Below are 19,073 nucleotides of genomic sequence, written 5' to 3'. Positions count from 1 at the left end.
TGCTTGCTTGCTTCAGCTAGGGGATGAAAGACCTTATTTATCATTTTCAGTGAATGATTCTAGATCAGAGTCATGAATCATCAGTTTGATCATTAGACAAAGAAAGCGGGGTAAGCAAGTGGGGTAAGGAACAGTGAATAAAGAATCAAATAGTCGAATAATCAGAATGATGTCAATAATACAAGACTTCATGTGAAAAGTGATTCATCTTTATGTTATCCATCTTAGCTGGGATTCCCATAGAATTTGTATGGGATTCTCAGCTGAGTTGGGTAGTTAAGAGATGATTGCTTTAGTTAGTAAGGATTCCTGATTTCCAGCCAACAAATCCTTACTGCAGTTAACTTCCTATTATTATATTAATAATATAGACATGCAGGATTCCGCAAGATTATCTCTACTACAAAGAACCAGTAGATTAAACTTAAATATCATGAGAATCTATACTACAATACATATTCTTTAGAAAAAGCAAAGTACTTAATATCAAGGAATCCTATTCCAAGAACCTCTAATTTTATATAACTCTGGCACGTGGATGTGCAGTAGATAATCCCAGTTAATTATAAAAAATTTAAATATTTCCTGGTAATAATAAATAATACTACCTGATTAGTTAGAATAATTATATTAAAATAAAAAGACAATGCCTCCACGGAGCTGATTCGGATAAATAATAAATATAAGAATATAGTTAGTAAATATATTACCTCGTAGTATCTTGATAGAGACTACAAGTTCAACAGATTTAAAAAATAGATATATTATAAAGATCAAGAAATTTATATTACTATATTATCTCTCTGAATACCTAAGGTAAATAATCTTGCTGAATACTATAGTAGTTTACTTAATTAAATAAGCAGGATCATGATCCTTGACTTAGGTTTATCTATAATTCTCTGGCTGTTTACTATGAGACTTGCCGCGCAGATCCTTAACTGCCTAGTTCCTGCAGGAAGCAAGATCAAAAAAACACCTGCTCATCTATACAGATTATACTATAATCTCCCGAATCCTGATGTCTTGCTTGAGTTCCTATATATATTCAGATACTATTACTACTAATATATACCTGCAGAGAACCACATCACTTCCAGAAAGATGGGTCCCCGTACTGATACTAGCTACTTTATCAGATTTAACAGGAATTATAGCCATGTTTATCTAGTATAGTATCCTGATTCAAACAAGATTAAATAATCAAGAAATATAATATTCTATGAAGAATACATATACAAGAATAACCATAAAAACCCTGGTAAAGTAACTGCAGCATCTATATCTACTCCTAAAGATCCAATCATGCCGACACAAAGTACCGGGATTAATTTTAATAAAATAATTATACAAGATATAAAAAATATAATTAATAATAATAAGACCCTTTCTATACAGGATAACACTGCTAATCCTATATATAAAAAAATAGAGACTATATTTATATTAACTGAACCTACTATACCTGCCCTTCCTGCGCCTACTGATCTGATCTGTTTAATAAAGAATCCTCATAATTATAAAGTATTATCTACTAAATATATAAAACATAATTTCTGATTCACTGAATCTGAACCTCCTGCTGCTACAGTCACTGTACCAAGATAATCTCAATAAATTATAAAGAGAAAGAGCTCTTCATGGCTAGAAAATAAACAGATAGCCGTATTAAAGTAAGAATCTGACCTGTCTTTTCTATCTATTCTTAAACAATATAAAATTAATATACTAAGTATCTATACAGAAGCTATCTTATCTCTGCTTACCTTATATTAGAAGGCAGCCATGGCCATATAAATTAATAAGATTAAATTAATAAATATATATAAGATAATCAACTGCCCTGCTGGCGCCCGCGTGATTCCAGATAAATAAATATTTAATCTGAAGATCAACATAAAGAGAATTATCATATAATTTCATGCTTAATAAATAATTTACAGTAACCACCAGATATCTAGTATTAACTATACTAAATCCTTTATCTCAGTAGCAAGCAAGATTACTCTTAAAATATTTATAACTAATATAGCAGTAAAGAGCCTCCGCTGGAAGTAATATAATATTATCTCTATCTATTTATATACTTAGATAAAAGATAAGCAGGTCTATATAAGATAATTAACTGGATTCCATAAGAATCTCTCTAAACAAGTATATCTACTCAAAATAATCCTCTACAGACTGCGACAGGCGGCGCATCTGTGGCACTATATCTTCAATAAAAAGTTATAGGAAGTCAGCTTTAAACCCCTGCTAGAGAATCTGTATATATACAGAAATAATAAGACATAGTTTATTATCTACATAGATAATTCTGCTATCACTGGCCCTGAGCAGACAGACTTAATCTCAGTAAAATACCATCTTAACAAAACATTCAGACTCAAGGAACTAGGCAAACCGAAGGTCTTACTTAATTATAATATTCTACATAATTATAAGACAGGTAGTATCTCGCTCGGGCAGCTTATCTACATAAAAGAATACCTTACTGCTGCAGGCATATAATCCTGCTCAGGTATCACTGTCCCCATGACACCCACCTACACAAAGACAGATTATACTGTAATATTAACTAAGGAAGTTAACATCAACAAATATCAAAGCCTTATAAACAGATTAAACTGGCTAATTATCAAAACCAGACCTAATCTACATCATGCCACATTCCGCCTGCAGAGACATATATACACTCCAACTACAACAGATACAAAGACCTTGAAGTATATATATAGATATCTATAGAATACTACTTCCTACGGAATCACCCTGGCGGTCAATCATACTAAAAAGATTGAAATTTACATGAATACTGCCTATACTAATCACAAAGACAGCAAGTTAACAAAAAAATATATTATCTTCTACACAGGCAGACCCATCATCTAGTCATTAAATAAATAAAGCATTATTACACCCTCCTCTACCGTTACAGAATACTGCGCATACAATGCCACCACTAAAAATACCTTGTATATCAAGAAATTAGCACAGGCATTTAATCTCAAGATATCGGATAATAGTAAAATACCTCTGTTCAGCAACACTACTAATTCACTACAGATCCTTAACCACGGCATATACACGCGGTCTACTAGATAGCTAGATAACCACTATCTGTTCATAGCAGACCTAATCAAAACAGGCATTATATCAATCTAACATGTTACAGGCACTAGCAACCCTGCAGACAGCCTTACCAAACCGCTGGATCAGGAAAAGTTCCGTGACTTCCGGACCCTGCTAGAGATGATTCTATTAGCTACCCTCCCGCAGCATCCAGGAAATGATGCTTAATATACAAAAGATTGCCTATCTAGAAAATATCTACAACTTCATTTAGTACCTCCTCGCACGCTCCTTCGCCTAGGGGGCCGTGTCGAGGCATTCATGTAGGCTAGTCACGTGCTGCGCTCGGACCGCTCACAAAGCACCTCTTCGCGTTGCTTTGTTTTGCTCTCCTAGATAGCTCAATTCAACTCACTCTTTTGCTTCCGTTCGTTCGTTTCATTATTGCTTTCGTTGCTGCTTCTGTAGAGCGCTCCTCAAGACAATATTATCTTGAAAGCTTTTAAGAAGTAATGGTAAGCTGCTCGTGCAAAAGAATATAAATTGTCTACGGATTATTGGTCTAGATGTGCAAACCAACCATGATGTAGTTCGACCCTGACTCAGTCAGTATATCCAGGCTTTTCTACAAGCATATAGCCTTGAATTGACACCACTTACACGTCTTGCTGAATAATCAGTACTAACTACTCCTGAGGTCTTGTAGTCTAGTGCTTTGGTATAATGACAACGAATCAAAGATTAGTCAAGTTGTCAGACTTATTCATCACCGAACTTGTCTCTTCAACAATGCCACCGCCTTGAACTTTAGGTACAGCGACTATGAGGTTTCTGATAATGAGAGGTCATCTATACGCTTTTCTGATTGGAAACGATAGGCTCAATCCTTCAGAGACTGTGGAACACGGTAAGCTGGTCTTCGCACAACAAGTAGGAGTACGAATCAGGTAACCAATGCTTGTGGTTTTCTCATAATGCAATCGACAACCTATGATATTGCAGCACCCAGCTTCCTCATCTAGATACAACCTTCTATTTTCGACTCGGCTCACGCAGGATGCGATACAGTATGGTCCCACATTGCTAGAATAGCCCACTAGGCTGCACAAGACAATGTAGTGGACGAATTAAAGTGGTCTGTCAATCGATACGAGAAATTTCATCCACGACCGACACTACGCATACCGTACACTAAGCTCAACCAAGGACTTCTTTCATGGTTCTTGCCAAGACAGTGTACTGTGATATCATCATAGTCATCTTCGTATAGCATCAACGCGATTCCCTGCTCGATTTGAAGAACAACAACATATAAACACGCAAGCGATCGGCCTAAGTTAATGTTATTCTAACCGAAATTAAGACACTCTAAACCAAATCATCTTTCATCCTTACCGCAACGATGTTGTTCCCCATTCCCAAAATGACCGCCACTCCCACGGAGGGAGAGGTGAAGATCCCTTTGCTGTTCTTCGTTCAACGCATTCAACGGTATGACCTTCATCTACGCGCCCCTGTTCCATTTTATTGTTGCTAAATCAGCCATGTGTTAAGACTGATTTACGAGGTCCCCTCCGACGAAGAAGCCATGACCTTGGTGGATGATAACTACAGTTCCGATGCGTTGTTTGAGTAAGCAATCACTCTCCCATATCTCGCTACACACGACCTCTATACCTCATACCTTCACATTAAGCCTGCCCAAATAAACCCCAGAGAAAAAAAATACAGAAACCAATAACTAATCTCGCAATGGCCTTCTTCCGCAATAGATGGAACTCCGAGCGACTGGATCTAGACGGGTTCAAGAAATTTGTCCAAGAATGGCGCGCTCGCTACATCTTCCTAGACTTCGAGTTTCACGAAGCCGTTGCCACGCCTGATGTCAACGACAAAGAGGGACGTGGAGGCACGATCGGCTTCGCGCTGAAGGGGCGCGTTGTGTCCAAAGATGATGGGAAAATGTATGGAGGGAAGGTTCAGTAAGTTAAGAAGTTCTCCGCTTGTTATTGAATGCATGGGGCTGATGTAGTGGGCTAGTGCTATCTTCAAGGTTGAATGGATTGGAGATCGTCGGGTCATCACCAGGAATGCTCAGGTCTTGCAGGGACCCTACGTGGTTGAGGATGAAAGATAAGATATCCGGTCACAGGGTACTTCCTTACATCGGGCTGATGATGTTAGCCTGATGAGAGGGCATGGTCGGAAATCCCTTCTATTCTATTGAGGACAAGTGCTATCTACCTCGAATTGATGTTTGGATTGCGCAGGGCCGGATTTGTGAAGGACCAGTTGTCACACTTGATCGCTCTCCGCGATCTCTATTGCCAATACTTTTGGATAACTCATCCAATTCCCTATAAGGGGCCCTAATTATGTGCTGACGCATCCGCCAATTTAAATAAGTAAACGGTAGCACCAATTGTCCCCACGATGAGCCCCTGTCAGGAATCTAAGCTCTCGGCTGCATATTCCACAAATAAATTTATCTGTCATAAACATGAAAAAATAACAGAAAGAACAATTCCAAAAAAAAACATACAACAGAAGGGATTCGCTGGTGGTCACCCACCCAACTACTAACCTCCCGGCGTGTGGCTTAAGTACGGCTGAGCGGACGGGAAGCCCTGTTTTCCACACCCTATGGTCGTATGTATCCTGTGATTCTTTAGATAGGGTAATATTGGACTCTGCTCAATTGAAACGTTCATGCTATCCTTGGCTATTTCTACAAATTTGCCCCCTTGGCTTCCGTGCCTACCAAATCTTCGCAAATATACTAGCACGGGATCGGGAAGAGAGCTGGAAACCAGTTATGTGCCCTACGTTAGGGAGGAACCCCCTTGCTGAATAGGTTTGCTGGCAGTTTTGACGGGCAGTCCCTGCGAGTTCGATTATCAGCGGTGTTGAAGTCTTGGTTGATGGGGGACGCTGCGTGTGAGATATATATATGTTGTCAACGGGATATACAGTGCGGCTAATAGCAAACAAAGCCCCTGCACTTCACGATTGCCCAGACCATCCGCCTATTGTTCAGTGATAACTCATACTTTATCTCTTTCAATTCTCTGTGCATGGACTTCATTTCAGATGATGTTTGGTTGTGAAATCGTCCACTTATAAGATCCCCGAAGATTCTTAAATTATCGCTATAACACCTCACCAATGCAATTTAATTCGTACGAGAAAAATCATGAATAATACTAATGGGCTCACTAACAAGTCATCCCGATGCTTGATATTCGTCGAAAGGTTCTCATTGGGGGTGGGCTGTTACTTGCTGGATAAGCTCACATGCGTCATCCCTACGCCATATAGTGCAACCCGCGGTTCGCTATATCAGCTATTATCTTCCTCCCTCACCAACTTCAGCATCATAGCCCCATCCACATACCAATCAATACGCTATCACTAAATCAAGCATACAACATGTCCCGTCGCACCACTATTCCCGAGCAGCCGCCCCGACCGCCCTCACTAGGGAGCTGCATCATCTACGGCTGTGGAGCGGGTCTGCTTGGCGTCGCTGCGTAAGTCCGATAACCACCTTGTCCCAAAGAGCGACCAATAGCCTAACCACTTTGACCACTTTACAGGATGACAATCGGCGAAAAAATCGAGCAATACTTCACCGGCCGACCAAATTCATATGTTCCGGGTCACACTCTGGAGCGCCTGCTCCGACTACCCGTTCGCCCCGATTCCGAGCGTTTCGGATTGAACATGGCGATGCACTATGGACAGGGAGCGGCTGCGGGAATAATTAGAGCATTTATGAGCGCATATGGTGTTCGTGGGCCATTCGCGGATTTTATGTTTGTTGCCATACGGCTTATGATCGATCAAACGTTGGAGAATGTTACAGGTGTTGGGGCGCTTCCATGGTAAGCCGGATTAGTCACACCATATGGGGTACCTTTTAGAGCTGGGACGCTAACCGGCTATAGGACCTGGCCTGTAAATGAGCAGGTTATCGATATTCTCCATAAGGGGGTCTTTGCGTTTGTGACGGGATACTTCACGGACATGTGGTTACAAGGGTGATAATGTATTCAAGGCCGACGATTGGCGTGGAACCTGTGGGTTTTAAGAGAACAGTCCCGGGGGATAGACGCTTACGATGAGACACCAATGGTTTCCATTCAGCTCCTATGATGTAGCCGTGAAGACCAGATTGCGCTCGATGGGAAAGCTAAATCGAAGCTCTCCCGCAGGCCCGGAAATGCCGTCCATGTCTCGCTGTTGGTGAGTTTCGGAAATCGAGACATTGGGAAGAATCTACCGAATCATTGAGTTCACTCGGTCTTTTGGGGGTACCATTCGCATTTAAACTTTGCCGCTTGAAGTGGGCGAAAAGGACGTGTCGTGATCGCCATGTTCGGTAGCTGCGCACGTGCTATGGACTGTAATTGCTTCCGATGCTAAGGAAAGTAATCCCTTCGACGGGGTACAATACTAATAAAAGCCCGAAAATAAAATTCTATTACTCGAAATCAAACATATGTCAAGCTCAAAAAACGTAGCATTGCAAACCAATACCTTCTTCGGCTAGGGACCATGAGATACCTCCGACAAGAGCAAATAGAATCGCCAATCTCACGGCCACTCTGGTGTGCCGAATCGGTCGATGGGACCAAAGGCTTGATACAAGGGATCCAACCACCGATCCACAATCCACAGATACCCATTGGATGCCTTCACTTGAGTGACGAGACCTGCATTCATGATGAAAATAGCACTTTCCCCTTGGGTGACAGTAATATTGAGCCCTGTAATGTCGCTAGCTACTGTAATCGGACTGCTGAAATTCAGACCCGCAAAGGTATCGCCATTACTGTCAAGCCAGCCATATTGCCACATTAGAGTGTTGAATGGACTTTTGTATGGAGCAACGAGAGTATCTGTTCGAGTTGATTACTGATCAATAAGGCCCACGGTAATAATGAGTTGGGAAGGAAGGACTCACGGAATATGGGAAGGATCGTAGGCATCAAATCGTAGGCCTCATTTTGTGGAGCCACAAAGAACTGCATACTGCCTGTCTGTTTTGACAACCGACGCAACGTATCAGGGGAGTTCTCAAATAGGATCTTCGAAGAGTTCACAAGGCGCGAGTCACTCTTCAGGAACTCTCCAATGGTCAGATCTGTTGTCTCACTGGTCGGTGCGATTGTCCGATTGCTAGGCCCACCGCCATAGATTAGGAACGGGTCAATAACCTGGTCAATCGCATGGATCAGGCCATTATCTGCAACAATATTTGCCGTCACGATGGCAGACTGATCATCAATTTGTACGGTGCCATTTGAGGAAGTGGTGGAGTCAATATAGTAGCCCTGGACCGTTTTGGTCAGGACCCCGTTGTGGTATTGCTCAGTAGTATTGGACACCTGGAGTGAGGTAGATATTCCTCCTGCACCCTCACTTTCAGATACCTTGAGAAGATCGGAAGCCGTGAGACCAGCCTCGATGATGTGTGTGCGCAGGAGGGCCTCGGTTAAGGGGTAGGCTTGTTGGGTCATAAGGATATCAAAGATAGCGTCGGGAATCTTGGCCCATGCCTATGTGTTTGACTGGTCAAATGTCTTTCTGCAATAGGCTGACAGGGTGGATGAAAATCTTACATTGTTAGTGGGAGCAAGGAATGTGTAGTTACGTTTGTCTTCGTCGTAGTTATAGCGTTTGAGAAACAATGGATTGATCTCTACAATACCGCCGGTCAGGTTGTACACCTCGGCGTAGGTAGATAAGTCGGGGATCTGCAGGAGGGTATCCATGAGGGGAGATGCTGTAACCAGTTGAACGAGAATTGCAGCTAATGCTGCGACGGTTATAATAATAGCCATAATTTCAGAGTCGTTGACGCCGCGACAGGGCCAGAAGAGAACTGAGGTGATTCTGATTTCCACTTATACGGGACATTGCTTGCCTTTTATATTCGTTGGTCTTCACCATATTCACATACGACCTGGTCAGCTTGTTGTCGGAGAGGCTGCCGTCCACATAATACTGCTTATGTCCGAGGCGTCTCGTTTCATCCGGACTACCCGTTGAATATGAAAAGCTTAGGCAGCCAAGGGCGAAGCTTGTCTCCGGTGATGGACCACGATTTCCGTGCTCATGTTGCGGGGTAGCCATCGAATACGGCTAGAGAAGCCGAAGTGCACTATATTAAATAGTGCTGACCTCCGCACACACGCTCATTGTAAGACGTGACGGCGTGGCAAACATTACTATATCGTCGATGGCACTTATTGGCCAATCGCGGGTTTGCTTCCACAACCACGAGTCTAGCCAATGTACGGCGCCCATCCGTATGACCATGCTTTGGGCACGTGTGATAAGCCACATTGCATTAGTAGAAGCTAGCTTCGTCGTCTTACATGAACACACGGGCTAAATGTTGACTGTATGTTGCTTGTTTGTGTGGTCCCGAAACTCTTCGTCGTCTTTTCCACCAATCGGTTTCTTCCAGACTCGGCACTCCCAGCAGCACTACTGCATGATGCGAGACATCTCGAGTCAGCGCGTCAAGGAGAAGAAACCAGTAACAAATCGAATGATAGGTATAACCACCATACTTGATTACTGTGATTAACACGTCAATTGCAGGAGGGGGGACCCCGCTTCTGACAGACATCTCACTTGGGATACGTAAGATACTAATGTTAGATTCCAGACCGAGCTCCTCTGACATATCCAACATGCAGTTCAAAACGCGCAAATACACACGAAAGTGCCGGCTAAGATAGGCATAGGATAACAATTTACCAAGCCGCAGCAATCACCGTCGATACCACATCCGCGTAACCCGAGTCCTTTTTATCTTCTTCTGTAGTTGGAATACCCCATAGAGAGTTGCCTCCGCTGTGGGAGGGCAGCCAGGGATATACACGTCCACGGGGACAATGCGATCCACTCCCCGAACAATACTATAGCTATAATGGTAATACCCTCCACCATTAGCACAGCTACCCATGCTAATGACCCATCTTGGCTCAGGCATCTGATCATAGCACTGCCTCAGAGCCGGGGCCATCTTGTTTGTCACAGTCCCCGCAACAATCATCACATCGGACTGTCGAGGAGAGGCTCGAAAGATGATACCGAGGCGATCTTGGTCGTATCGGGGCATTGAAACGTGCATCATTTCGATCGCACAACACGCTAGACCAAAGCTCAGAGGCCACAGAGACCCTTGACGTGCCCAGTTGACTATTTGATCGAATGTAGTACTTTGGAAAGTCAGCGCAGTGTTTTTTGGGGTGACGAGCAAGTCGGACTGCTTACAGGACGTGCTCGGCCATGTTCATAGGTCGTTTCTCGGCTGTAAGAGCCGTAGAAGTTGATGGATCGCTCCCCTGATCTTGCCGTGAATTGGCAGCCACCCTAATATTTCTCGAAGAGAAGTCACGGCGAGAGTAAAAGCAAAATCCAGAAGGCGTCACAAAAGTCGGGCGCAAACGCGATCGGAGGCATTGGGATAAAGCCCCTGTTGAGTCAGTAAGTCTCCCAAATTGCGAGGAACAACGGACCATTGCTGATATTTAATGATGAGCCAAATCTCGATATATAGTTCATGATGTCTTCGATAGTTGCTACTGACGGGGTCTCGAACATATTTCTCCTGGTCCCTGAGCCCCCCTGAGGGCTTATACACTGATGTGGATCATTTCCCGACTAGCATGTGGGATTTCCCGACTACTCGGCACAGCGGAATGAGCACAGTCATTGTATCCCCACTAATTTTGCGCTCATAACGCACGAAAGCTCCTTAGATACGCGCAGGGGGCTTCCCAATCTCAACAGCTGCGAAGTTGAATCAGATAACAGCATGGTCGGAGTATATTCAGGTTTGATTGAATGAGTGTTCTCAACTGGCCTTTCGCCACCATCCCCACTCTAGCTGCAACCCTTCCCGCCGAACCTCCGCAAAAATTCACATCGCCGCTTCATGCACTTACTGTATTATGCCGTCAAAGAATCCACCAATGCGCCACAGAAATTCGTCGAGTACGCGAAGTACTCATGAAAGGGGTCTTGTGAGGTGTACTGCATGCCAGAAAGTCTTCTCCACCAAAAGCCACCTGCGTCGACATGAAGCGAGTCGTAAGCGACGCCGGCCCTGCATCCATCCCGGTATCTAATCACAACCAGACGGACCATCAGAAAAGCTAATCTGCCCAGTTTGTGGTGGTGCCTATATCAGAAGGTAATTTTTGATTTAAGAGTATCAGTGGATTACTAGCTTTGTCTTACTTCTGACCACCAGGGACGTTCTACGTCGCCATCTTCAACGATGCGGGCCCAAGGGAGATTACCAACTTCCCACTCAAGGAAAGCCAGGGAGAAAGCGAAAATCATGTAACGCCTGCGCTACAGCGCGAGTATTCTGTGACGGAGAGGTTCCTTGCGAGGCCTGCTTACAAAAGGGTCTGAATTGCTCGTTCAGCCGCACGCATGAGCAGTCACCCAGATTCCCCGAGGCTAGCCAAGCCATAACTCGTCAATTACCGGAAGATATCAATCCGTCAACGGAAGGGGAGCCATGCCATCGCCCCGCAAAGTTGTCAATACCGTTTCTTCTACATTATACAAATGTAGAGAGTGAATCGAAATACGAAAGTCTCCGCTTGCTGTCTCAATGTACGGGTGCGGATCCGCAAGTCGGTTGTTGTGCTGTGGACCATCAGCCAGGAAATTCATGCTTCCTCACAGATCCTTGGGAAAGGATGTTCCAGTCTTTCATTTATACTGCTAATCTGGACCCACCATGCGACTCGCAAACCAGTGCGACATACTCGTTTGATCATGCAGATCTTGAGAGCATTGCCGCCGAGCTCCTAGGAATAATGGTTTGCTCTGAACAACAAGATGCACTGGGTCAGGATTCCCTGGGCATTGATAAGGCCAGGCAACTATTCACCCCTTCTAACATCGCCAAATTCATTAGGGCATTCTTTGACAATCCATTTCACACTCACTACATTACTCCGGCCGCTTTCAGCTTGAACAAAGCCTCAAATCTTCTTGTTCTCACAATTGTGCTACTAGGTGCAGTTTACGATAATCCTTACCGCTCAGATGATTTGGCAACATACTCAAACATCACCGAACACCTAGTCTTTGAAGGACCATCTTTTAAGAAGCTGTTAGATGGAAATCGTGAATCCCTTGACTTTGGTGACACCCTGGAAATCCTTCAAGCTGCAATGCTTGTTGTTATTCTGCAGTCCTATAAGGAAAGTCCTGATAGCATACGACGCATTCGCTTGCAACGCATGCCAACTATCTTTACTGCCATTCGTATGCTCGAGTTGAATAAGATTACGAATGACTGTATTCCTGGAGGTTCAGACTGGGACACATATCTTCTCCGTGAGAGTCTTGTCAGGTGGGCGAAAGATCAAACCCCGAATTCCCTAGTCCTAGACTTACATTATGTATCAGAGTCATGGCGGGCATCTACCTGCTGGACTGTTATTGCGTTATCTTCTTTCGCTATCCGACCCTTCTGAGACTGGATGAGATAGCTTTCGAAATACCGCAACGGGATGACCTATTCCATGCTCACAACGCCGCTGAATGGGAGGAACTATCATTGAAGGATCAGAAGCCCCACGTACCATTACAATTGCGGGCCGTTCTCCGCGACTTCATGAGGCCCGAAGGCGAACCTCCTCAACACAGGGAATATTTTCCAAATACTATATTCGGATCATTTCTTGTTCTTTCCGGTAGGCTGCGGGGAAAATTTCCCCACCTCCACTTCTAGACATCTATAGACCCTGACTTACATTATTCTAGCGATACAATGTGTACTATTTGACCTGTTAGCGCTGCACACATTCATGAATGACATCCGAGTCTTTGAACCGGTGGAACGTGCATTGGTTCGGTGGAAGATCCACTGGGACTCATTGTACCAAGGGATTGAACCAGCTACTGCCAAGCGAGCCGGATTCATTATCCATGCCGCCGAATTCTGGTGTGTCGCCAAGGCGCTCGTAAAGCACCCATCTGCTGCGTGGCCTGAAGACAGCAAGGATACGTTGGATACGACACAGAGCTTTCGTCGTCTGGTGGACAGGTTGATGTCTGATGATGATACTGCAAAAGTAGTTTAGCACTTTCTTGGAAAGGTCGCTTTTCGCTCGCCTTTGGCACATCCCCTATCATATCAAAGAAGGGTATCCAGATAGCGACCAGATTACTTTGCTATATACCTTCTGGGTAGTTGTCAAAGTGTGACCTTATAGGTATAACCTTTTCCCGATGTCGTACAAGGGATATCACCTTGCCTCATTTCCAGAAACCCCATGCCAAGCCTAGAATACCAACTTATCTTTCGTCGTGTAAATGTAATTGAATGCCTCCTGAAGGTATAATATTTCTTTGCGTTATCTTTCTTTCATTTTCCATCTTTTTTCATCTTTTCCCATCTTTTATTTGCTTATTTGATCATTTTTTTCTAATACTTTTTTCTTTTTTCTTTTTCTTTTTCTTCCTTCCCCCCTGTTGCGGTGGTGGTAGCATAGGCTAGATCCCGATGATAATGCTTATTTCAGCACCACAAATGAAACTGCGCTTTCAACTTACAACATATCAAGTGTTTATATATGAACTCTCCATCATATTAGAGACAAGGTCGTGGGATTAATCTGAACCGTTCTATGCCAATAACACTTCCTTCAAAGCATAATTAGTAAGATATTTCGACAGTCCCTTCGCGACAACTAGTCCTATGAATACGATAGCGCACGACCCGCGAGCCGTCAGTTAAATCCTTGGTCACTGGACGCAGACTGTAGTCAAACACCCACGGCGACAGAACGAATCGTAGCAGGTAATATATCACACCCAGCCCAAGAATGCCCAAAGCTACTACGGGACTCAGCCAATACGGGATACTCGATGTGCTCGAATTGGGCGGAACAAACGGCATGACCAAGAGGAACTGCAAACCCGTCTCTGTTAATGCATTGACGTATGAAAGCTAGGATAGCGAAGTACACTTACAACATTGGCTGCCAAGTAGAACACAATGACCGGCCATGGCGCAGTGTAGGACGACGACCACCCCTCGGATGGGGTGAATCGCATCTTCACCAGACCCACCGTAATCGCAGTCAACAGGGCGCACATGGGATACGAGGAAAGACCAACGACGAATGAAAAAGCATCCCCTGCTGGTGGAGCACAGATAAATAGAATCGTGACGCAGAGATGCACGAAAAGTGCTGCGATCGGGGTCTTGAACGGTCGGTTCTGCATCATGATGTCTGGAAATGGGGTGATGCCGTCTTTCGCTAACTCTTGCAGCAAGCGCGCTGTATAAACGACTTTAGCCCAACAGGTATATAGAGATAACGGAAGAGTCACTTACGGACGACAAACGCGACTCCCAACAAGTGGCCGATAGCGGACAAAGCTACAAGAGCGGGTAGGGCTCGCGTTGCGGCTGTCTCGCCGAACACATTGCGGAATAGGCTGGCAGCGATCGTGACGTTGGCTGATCGGAATTCTTCTTTGGATACACCAGCGAACTATTGGAATGAGAAAGAGAAATAAGTCACCATAGTTTGAGGATACCTCAGCTGGGGGCAAAACTTACATAGGCGACATTGGCGAGAACGTACAACACGGTGATGATCCCCATGGCGGATGGGAGTGCAATGCGGAGGGTGCGTTCCGGGTTCTTTACCTCGGAGAGGACCGAATTGACATTATCGTACCCTTGGTACGAGAATATCGCGTCCAGGAGAGCCGTACCGATGTCATATCCATTCTTCGAAGTGCCTTCAAAGGATGTCTTAAGGTCAAAGTTATGAGGGTTGGGGATGCGCCGATGGCCAGCCAAAGCCGCGAATCCAGTACACACGATGAACAGTAATGTGAAGAGCTTGACCATGCTCAGTAGATCCTGCATTGCGCGCCCGAGCCTGGGAGCACAAGTGTGGACGCCGACAGCAAATGACACGGCCGCTATTGCTAGCCCTCGTTCCTTCCAGGTCGTGGAGTCTACCCCAGCAGCTGATAGGAGATATTCCGAGGCAGTAATCGAATTGCTCGCAGAGACCTGTAAGAACAAACAGAAGAAAAGATAGATGCAAGTCTGCATCTGCTTCAGAGAGAAGCATCGCTCCAAATACACTTTGATGCCTCCCGATCGAGGCATCCCGCTGCCGAATTCCAGCATCACCAGGGCACCACAGGCGGATATGATACCGGCCACCACCCAGAGGATCAGCGACAAGCCCACACTGCCAGAGAGCTTAAAGATAGTTGAGGGTGTAGAGAAGATTCTACTCGCCGTTAGCAACTGACAATATCTAGATCGGAATGGCGGAGTGACTGGACGGGACCATGGACCTACCCAGCGCCAACTATCTTGTTCACTACCAAAGAGATGGCTCCCAGCACCCCAATCTTGCGTTCTTGAAGTACATGGTTCTCGTTGACTGTGAGTCTTTCTCCGCCCTTGGGACTTTCATCGCGAGAGCGAGACGCGTTCGTCTCGACTGTCACTTGGGAAATCGTGTCACGGCCCATTTTGACGGAAAATCCAAATTCTCCAACCCATAAGCTTTCGCCCGAGGCTAAACAGCTTATATGTCAGTGATCTCGTGGAATCCTTGCGGCTTCCGTCCGAAATTCTCTCCAGCCGCCAAGGTGGCTAGTGCTAGTGGATGAGTTCAGCTACAGGCATGATGGCGTTATTCCCAAAACCCCACTAGTGATTCGCAGGCTTATTAGCATCCGCCTCCCAAACATCCACCTTAAAAGAACAACCATGCTCTTTCTTTCGTACTCCAGGCCCACTTCTAAGTTGGAGACAGCAGTGACGTGACCACTGCTGATAATTCCGTGACTGCTGACGCTGTTTTCGCTGAGTCTCGACGCTCCTCGGAGCTCTAACATCTTCATGTTTCTATTTAGATGTACATGAAAGTCGAGTGGTTGACGAGCGAGTCTTCCCACCCTTCTTGTGACATGGCCTACTCGGCGAATATCCAATGCTACCGGCAGAAAATTGAGCAACATAATGAAAATTCCGATCGCGCACAACATATTGGTCCACGAGAGGTTACAGCATGCAGTACCTGCTATCATGCGCGAAGTCCATCCCCGGCGATTGGTCATTAGAGTGATCTTCGGGGCACGGGGCTTATGAGGGGCAGGAAGACGAGACTAACAGGGCGGATGAGATTTGAACAGGAGCATTTATTGACAAAAAGCGCGGTACGCAGAAAATCAACATAAGTGTTCAGGTGCCAGAGCTCCCTACAATTACAGACGAATCTGTTCCTTGCCCTGCCTCCTTCTGAGCGCAATCACCCCATTCGGATCCGCCGCCAACATTGTCCCAAACACTATCGTCTCGGGCTTTTTCCCGACAACTTTGAAGTCATACTTCATGAGGATATGGCACAACGCTAATTTGATTTCGTTTGCCGCAAAGAATCTTCCCGGACATGCGTGTCGGCCCAGTCCGAAGCCCAAGTGATTCGGGGACGAATTAGCAAACGCTGCAGTGTGCTCGTGGCTAGGCTCGTTTCTGAGCTTGAGAAAGCGATCGGGAATGAAGGTTTCGGGTTCAGGATAATATTTCTCGTCCCATTGTCGGAGGCAAGGGACAATGATCTTGCAGTCTTTGGGGATGATGGTGCCGTCGGATAATGTGACAGGTGTCTCGGCCATGCGGCGCATGGAGACTTGGTGGTGGGTAAGTTAGCTTAGGGGCACTTCATACCAGAACCATCAAGAACGGGTCAAGGACAATTAGAGTGAATAAGGGCCGCATATACGATGTATGGGTGAGAAAAGAAAGATTAAGGGATGCCATACCGCTGCTGATGGGCTTCAAGCGCTGACTCTCCTTCAACACACTATCCATCAATCTTAGCTTCGCCAACGAGGACCTTTCCCAACCATTCTTGAAGACAGATCTGATCTCGTCTCGCATTGCTTCAATGAGCTCTTCCCGCCCGTCTAAATCGTACAACACCTGAGTGAGCATATCGGAGCTGGTGTGCACAGCCGCACTGGAAAGCAACAACTGCGCAGAGACAGGATTATACTGTCTTCCATTCGCAACTTCCTCCAACCACTCTATCGTATCCTCATGGCGTTCTGGATCTCGCCCTTGCTGCTTTGCGATGGCTTTGGCTTTTCGACGTTCCTCTATAACCGGCTCGATGATGCTTCGAGCTTCTCGTATGTCGGCACGAAGCCTTCGACAAGATGGCTGGAACCTGGACGCCAAGGGGCGCAGAAAGCGAGGATAGATGCGCAGTTCGAAGGTTGCTTGGAATAGATCGACCGAGTAGTCGACGGAAATGCGTAGCCACTTGGGGTTATGGCAAATCTTATCTCCTAGAAAGACTCGGGAGCTGATTTGAGCGATGATCTTGAGCATCGTTCGGCTCAGGGGGATTTCATGCCAGTCTGGTAGTTGTCAATTCCATCGTGACATACAGGAAGTGGTATGCAAGGTGACTAATACCGTGGTCATTAGTCCAATGTTCCTGCAATGCGACCGTTGCCTCCTGAGACAATATCTCGTTTAGATCCTCTGTTTAGTCAGTTGCTGATACTCCACAAATAGTTATGGGACAGAAGCCCACCCAAGTTCCGGGTCAACTTTGTCTTCAAAGTAGTCTGAAAGATCTCATCATCCTCCAGGGCTTGCATCTGTTGCTCAAACCCAGGAACATTGACATGCATGTCCTCTATTAGAGTCTTACGGAGGCTCAGTGTTTTTGAATTGCGGATCTCGTCGGCGTATTTGGGGTCCAGGACCATCATGACCCCATTTTCAGTGACGATGTTGAATGCGCTTGCCTTGAAATGGTCAACTAAATATTGATCGCTGCAAATAACGAATTTCCTACCTTTTTCAGTCCAGCCTTGAGCAGATCCTGTGCGTTTGTGATGAAACGTTTCTTAGCGAGCAAATCGATGAATTCAAACCGTCTCTTTGCATTAATCAGGGGTAGTGCGTTCTGCGATACGGGTGCATCCCTCCATTGAAGGAGAAAGATGAGCGCCAGAGAAAGCAGGAAGATCACGGTGCCTAGCCCGAGAGGGTTGCCATCCTCTTTGGCGTCGACATTGAGTTCCATGGCGGGCGCAATTTGAAATGAGTCAACCAGTTGTGCTACACCAAAGGATGAGGGAAGGGCAGTAGAGATTCAATTTATAATCGCTGCAGTCTGAGCGAGCGATCAATTTAGATCGGTCTGGTATCATCCTCATTATCTATACATCCGATGTTTGTCATGTATATTCTGCCTACAGCTTCTCAGTCATTCTTGTTGATGGGGTAGTAGCCCCCATGGCCTAAACATATCGCGTCATTAATGTCTCATATTCCAGTGTTAACTCGAATAATTGAATAAAAAGGGATTATGTGTGCATTAATCAAGCTCGGAGGGACTTCTCGGCGTTTCTGCGATCATACTCGCAGCCTATGTGCACGATGTGGAATCAAACATGCAGGAGGCTTTTGGAAGAAGTATGGCACATGGACGGCCACGATCCAGCTGAAGTCCTACCAAAAAGATGCTCACCAAAAGCAAAAATTTATCAAGATAGATTTCCATTCCACGTGAGAATGATTCTGTGCTTTCCAGTCCAGTTTGTGATGGGCGTATGCAGGTAGAGTCATCTCCATGCGCACATTCCCACTTTACAACAAGAGCTGAGAGAGATTGAGGTTAGTAAGACTGTCGTGCTTTTGTGTTCCAATACGCTGGTGACCCTTATGTACAGTGAAGCAGCATGTATCCATCGATTTTAGGGGCGTGAACCGGCCCCCGTGCCAAAGCCCGATTTTGCACCAGACACCCAACACATTTCTTTTTTCTACCAGGTATCTTTTGTAAGGATCATGTAGCCTTCTGAGGCAACGCTTTTCACCGAACTAGCCCGGCTAGCTCAATCGGTAGAGCGTGAGACTCTTAATCTCAAGGCTGCGGGTTCGAGCCCCGCGTTGGGCT

General features: G+C 45.4%; 7 protein-coding genes and 1 non-coding gene across 8 annotated transcripts, besides 1 other annotated feature; 4 read left to right on the top strand and 4 right to left on the bottom strand.

Moving 5' to 3' along the window:
* Window positions 1-4,474: 4,474 nt before the first annotated feature.
* Window positions 4,475-5,209, top strand: BO87DRAFT_320172 (uncharacterized protein; the record flags this gene model as incomplete). Its single annotated transcript, XM_025619882.1, has 4 exons — window positions 4,475-4,563; window positions 4,615-4,704; window positions 4,845-5,054; window positions 5,113-5,209. The coding sequence occupies 4 exons, from the start codon at window positions 4,475-4,477 to the stop codon at window positions 5,207-5,209; spliced, it is 486 nt and encodes a 161-aa protein (XP_025474795.1).
* A 260-nt stretch (window positions 5,210-5,469) lies between these two features.
* Window positions 5,470-5,727: a sequence feature (Protein overlapping with rRNA (BO87DRAFT_449001, PYH29316.1) was converted to a misc_feature.).
* A 736-nt stretch (window positions 5,728-6,463) lies between these two features.
* On the top strand, window positions 6,464-7,352 carry BO87DRAFT_369398 (uncharacterized protein). Its single transcript, XM_025621975.1, has 3 exons — window positions 6,464-6,602; window positions 6,669-6,956; window positions 7,020-7,352. The coding sequence occupies exons 1-3, from the start codon at window positions 6,502-6,504 to the stop codon at window positions 7,114-7,116; spliced, it is 486 nt and encodes a 161-aa protein (XP_025474793.1). The 5' UTR covers window positions 6,464-6,501; the 3' UTR covers window positions 7,117-7,352.
* A 316-nt stretch (window positions 7,353-7,668) lies between these two features.
* On the bottom strand, window positions 7,669-8,849 carry BO87DRAFT_430720 (fasciclin domain-containing protein; the record flags this gene model as incomplete). The annotated part of the gene is made up of 3 exons (XM_025627558.1): window positions 7,669-7,973; window positions 8,039-8,633; window positions 8,697-8,849. 3 exons carry the CDS (start codon window positions 8,847-8,849, stop codon window positions 7,669-7,671), a joined length of 1,053 nt encoding a protein of 350 aa, XP_025474792.1.
* Window positions 8,850-9,856: 1,007 nt separating this feature from the next.
* On the bottom strand, window positions 9,857-10,610 carry BO87DRAFT_448997 (NuoB/complex I 20 kDa subunit family protein; the record flags this gene model as incomplete). The annotated part of the gene is made up of 2 exons (XM_025628324.1): window positions 9,857-10,307; window positions 10,363-10,610. 2 exons carry the CDS (start codon window positions 10,608-10,610, stop codon window positions 9,857-9,859), a joined length of 699 nt encoding a protein of 232 aa, XP_025474791.1.
* A 257-nt stretch (window positions 10,611-10,867) lies between these two features.
* Window positions 10,868-13,410, top strand: BO87DRAFT_410663 (uncharacterized protein). Its single transcript, XM_025626355.1, has 5 exons — window positions 10,868-11,185; window positions 11,230-11,284; window positions 11,345-12,466; window positions 12,523-12,809; window positions 12,880-13,410. Exons 1-5 carry the CDS (start codon window positions 11,170-11,172, stop codon window positions 13,197-13,199), a joined length of 1,800 nt encoding a protein of 599 aa, XP_025474790.1. The 5' UTR covers window positions 10,868-11,169; the 3' UTR covers window positions 13,200-13,410.
* A 364-nt stretch (window positions 13,411-13,774) lies between these two features.
* On the bottom strand, window positions 13,775-15,624 carry BO87DRAFT_430717 (amino acid transporter; the record flags this gene model as incomplete). Its single annotated transcript, XM_025627557.1, has 5 exons — window positions 13,775-14,029; window positions 14,092-14,402; window positions 14,459-14,618; window positions 14,687-15,377; window positions 15,449-15,624. 5 exons carry the CDS (start codon window positions 15,622-15,624, stop codon window positions 13,775-13,777), a joined length of 1,593 nt encoding a protein of 530 aa, XP_025474789.1.
* A 678-nt stretch (window positions 15,625-16,302) lies between these two features.
* Window positions 16,303-18,197, bottom strand: BO87DRAFT_448980 (cytochrome P450; the record flags this gene model as incomplete). The annotated part of the gene is made up of 5 exons (XM_025628323.1): window positions 16,303-16,787; window positions 16,921-17,520; window positions 17,579-17,647; window positions 17,700-17,916; window positions 17,967-18,197. The coding sequence occupies 5 exons, from the start codon at window positions 18,195-18,197 to the stop codon at window positions 16,363-16,365; spliced, it is 1,542 nt and encodes a 513-aa protein (XP_025474788.1). The 3' UTR covers window positions 16,303-16,362.
* Window positions 18,198-19,000: 803 nt separating this feature from the next.
* On the top strand, window positions 19,001-19,073 carry BO87DRAFT_t251. The gene has a single exon. It is a non-coding gene; the product is annotated as a tRNA-Lys (tRNA).

Source organism: Aspergillus neoniger (genome assembly GCF_003184625.1).
Source record: "Aspergillus neoniger CBS 115656 unplaced genomic scaffold BO87scaffold_51, whole genome shotgun sequence".
Classification (NCBI taxonomy): Eukaryota; Fungi; Ascomycota; class Eurotiomycetes; order Eurotiales; family Aspergillaceae; genus Aspergillus; species Aspergillus neoniger.
This window is presented reverse-complemented; position numbering and strand designations above follow the sequence as displayed.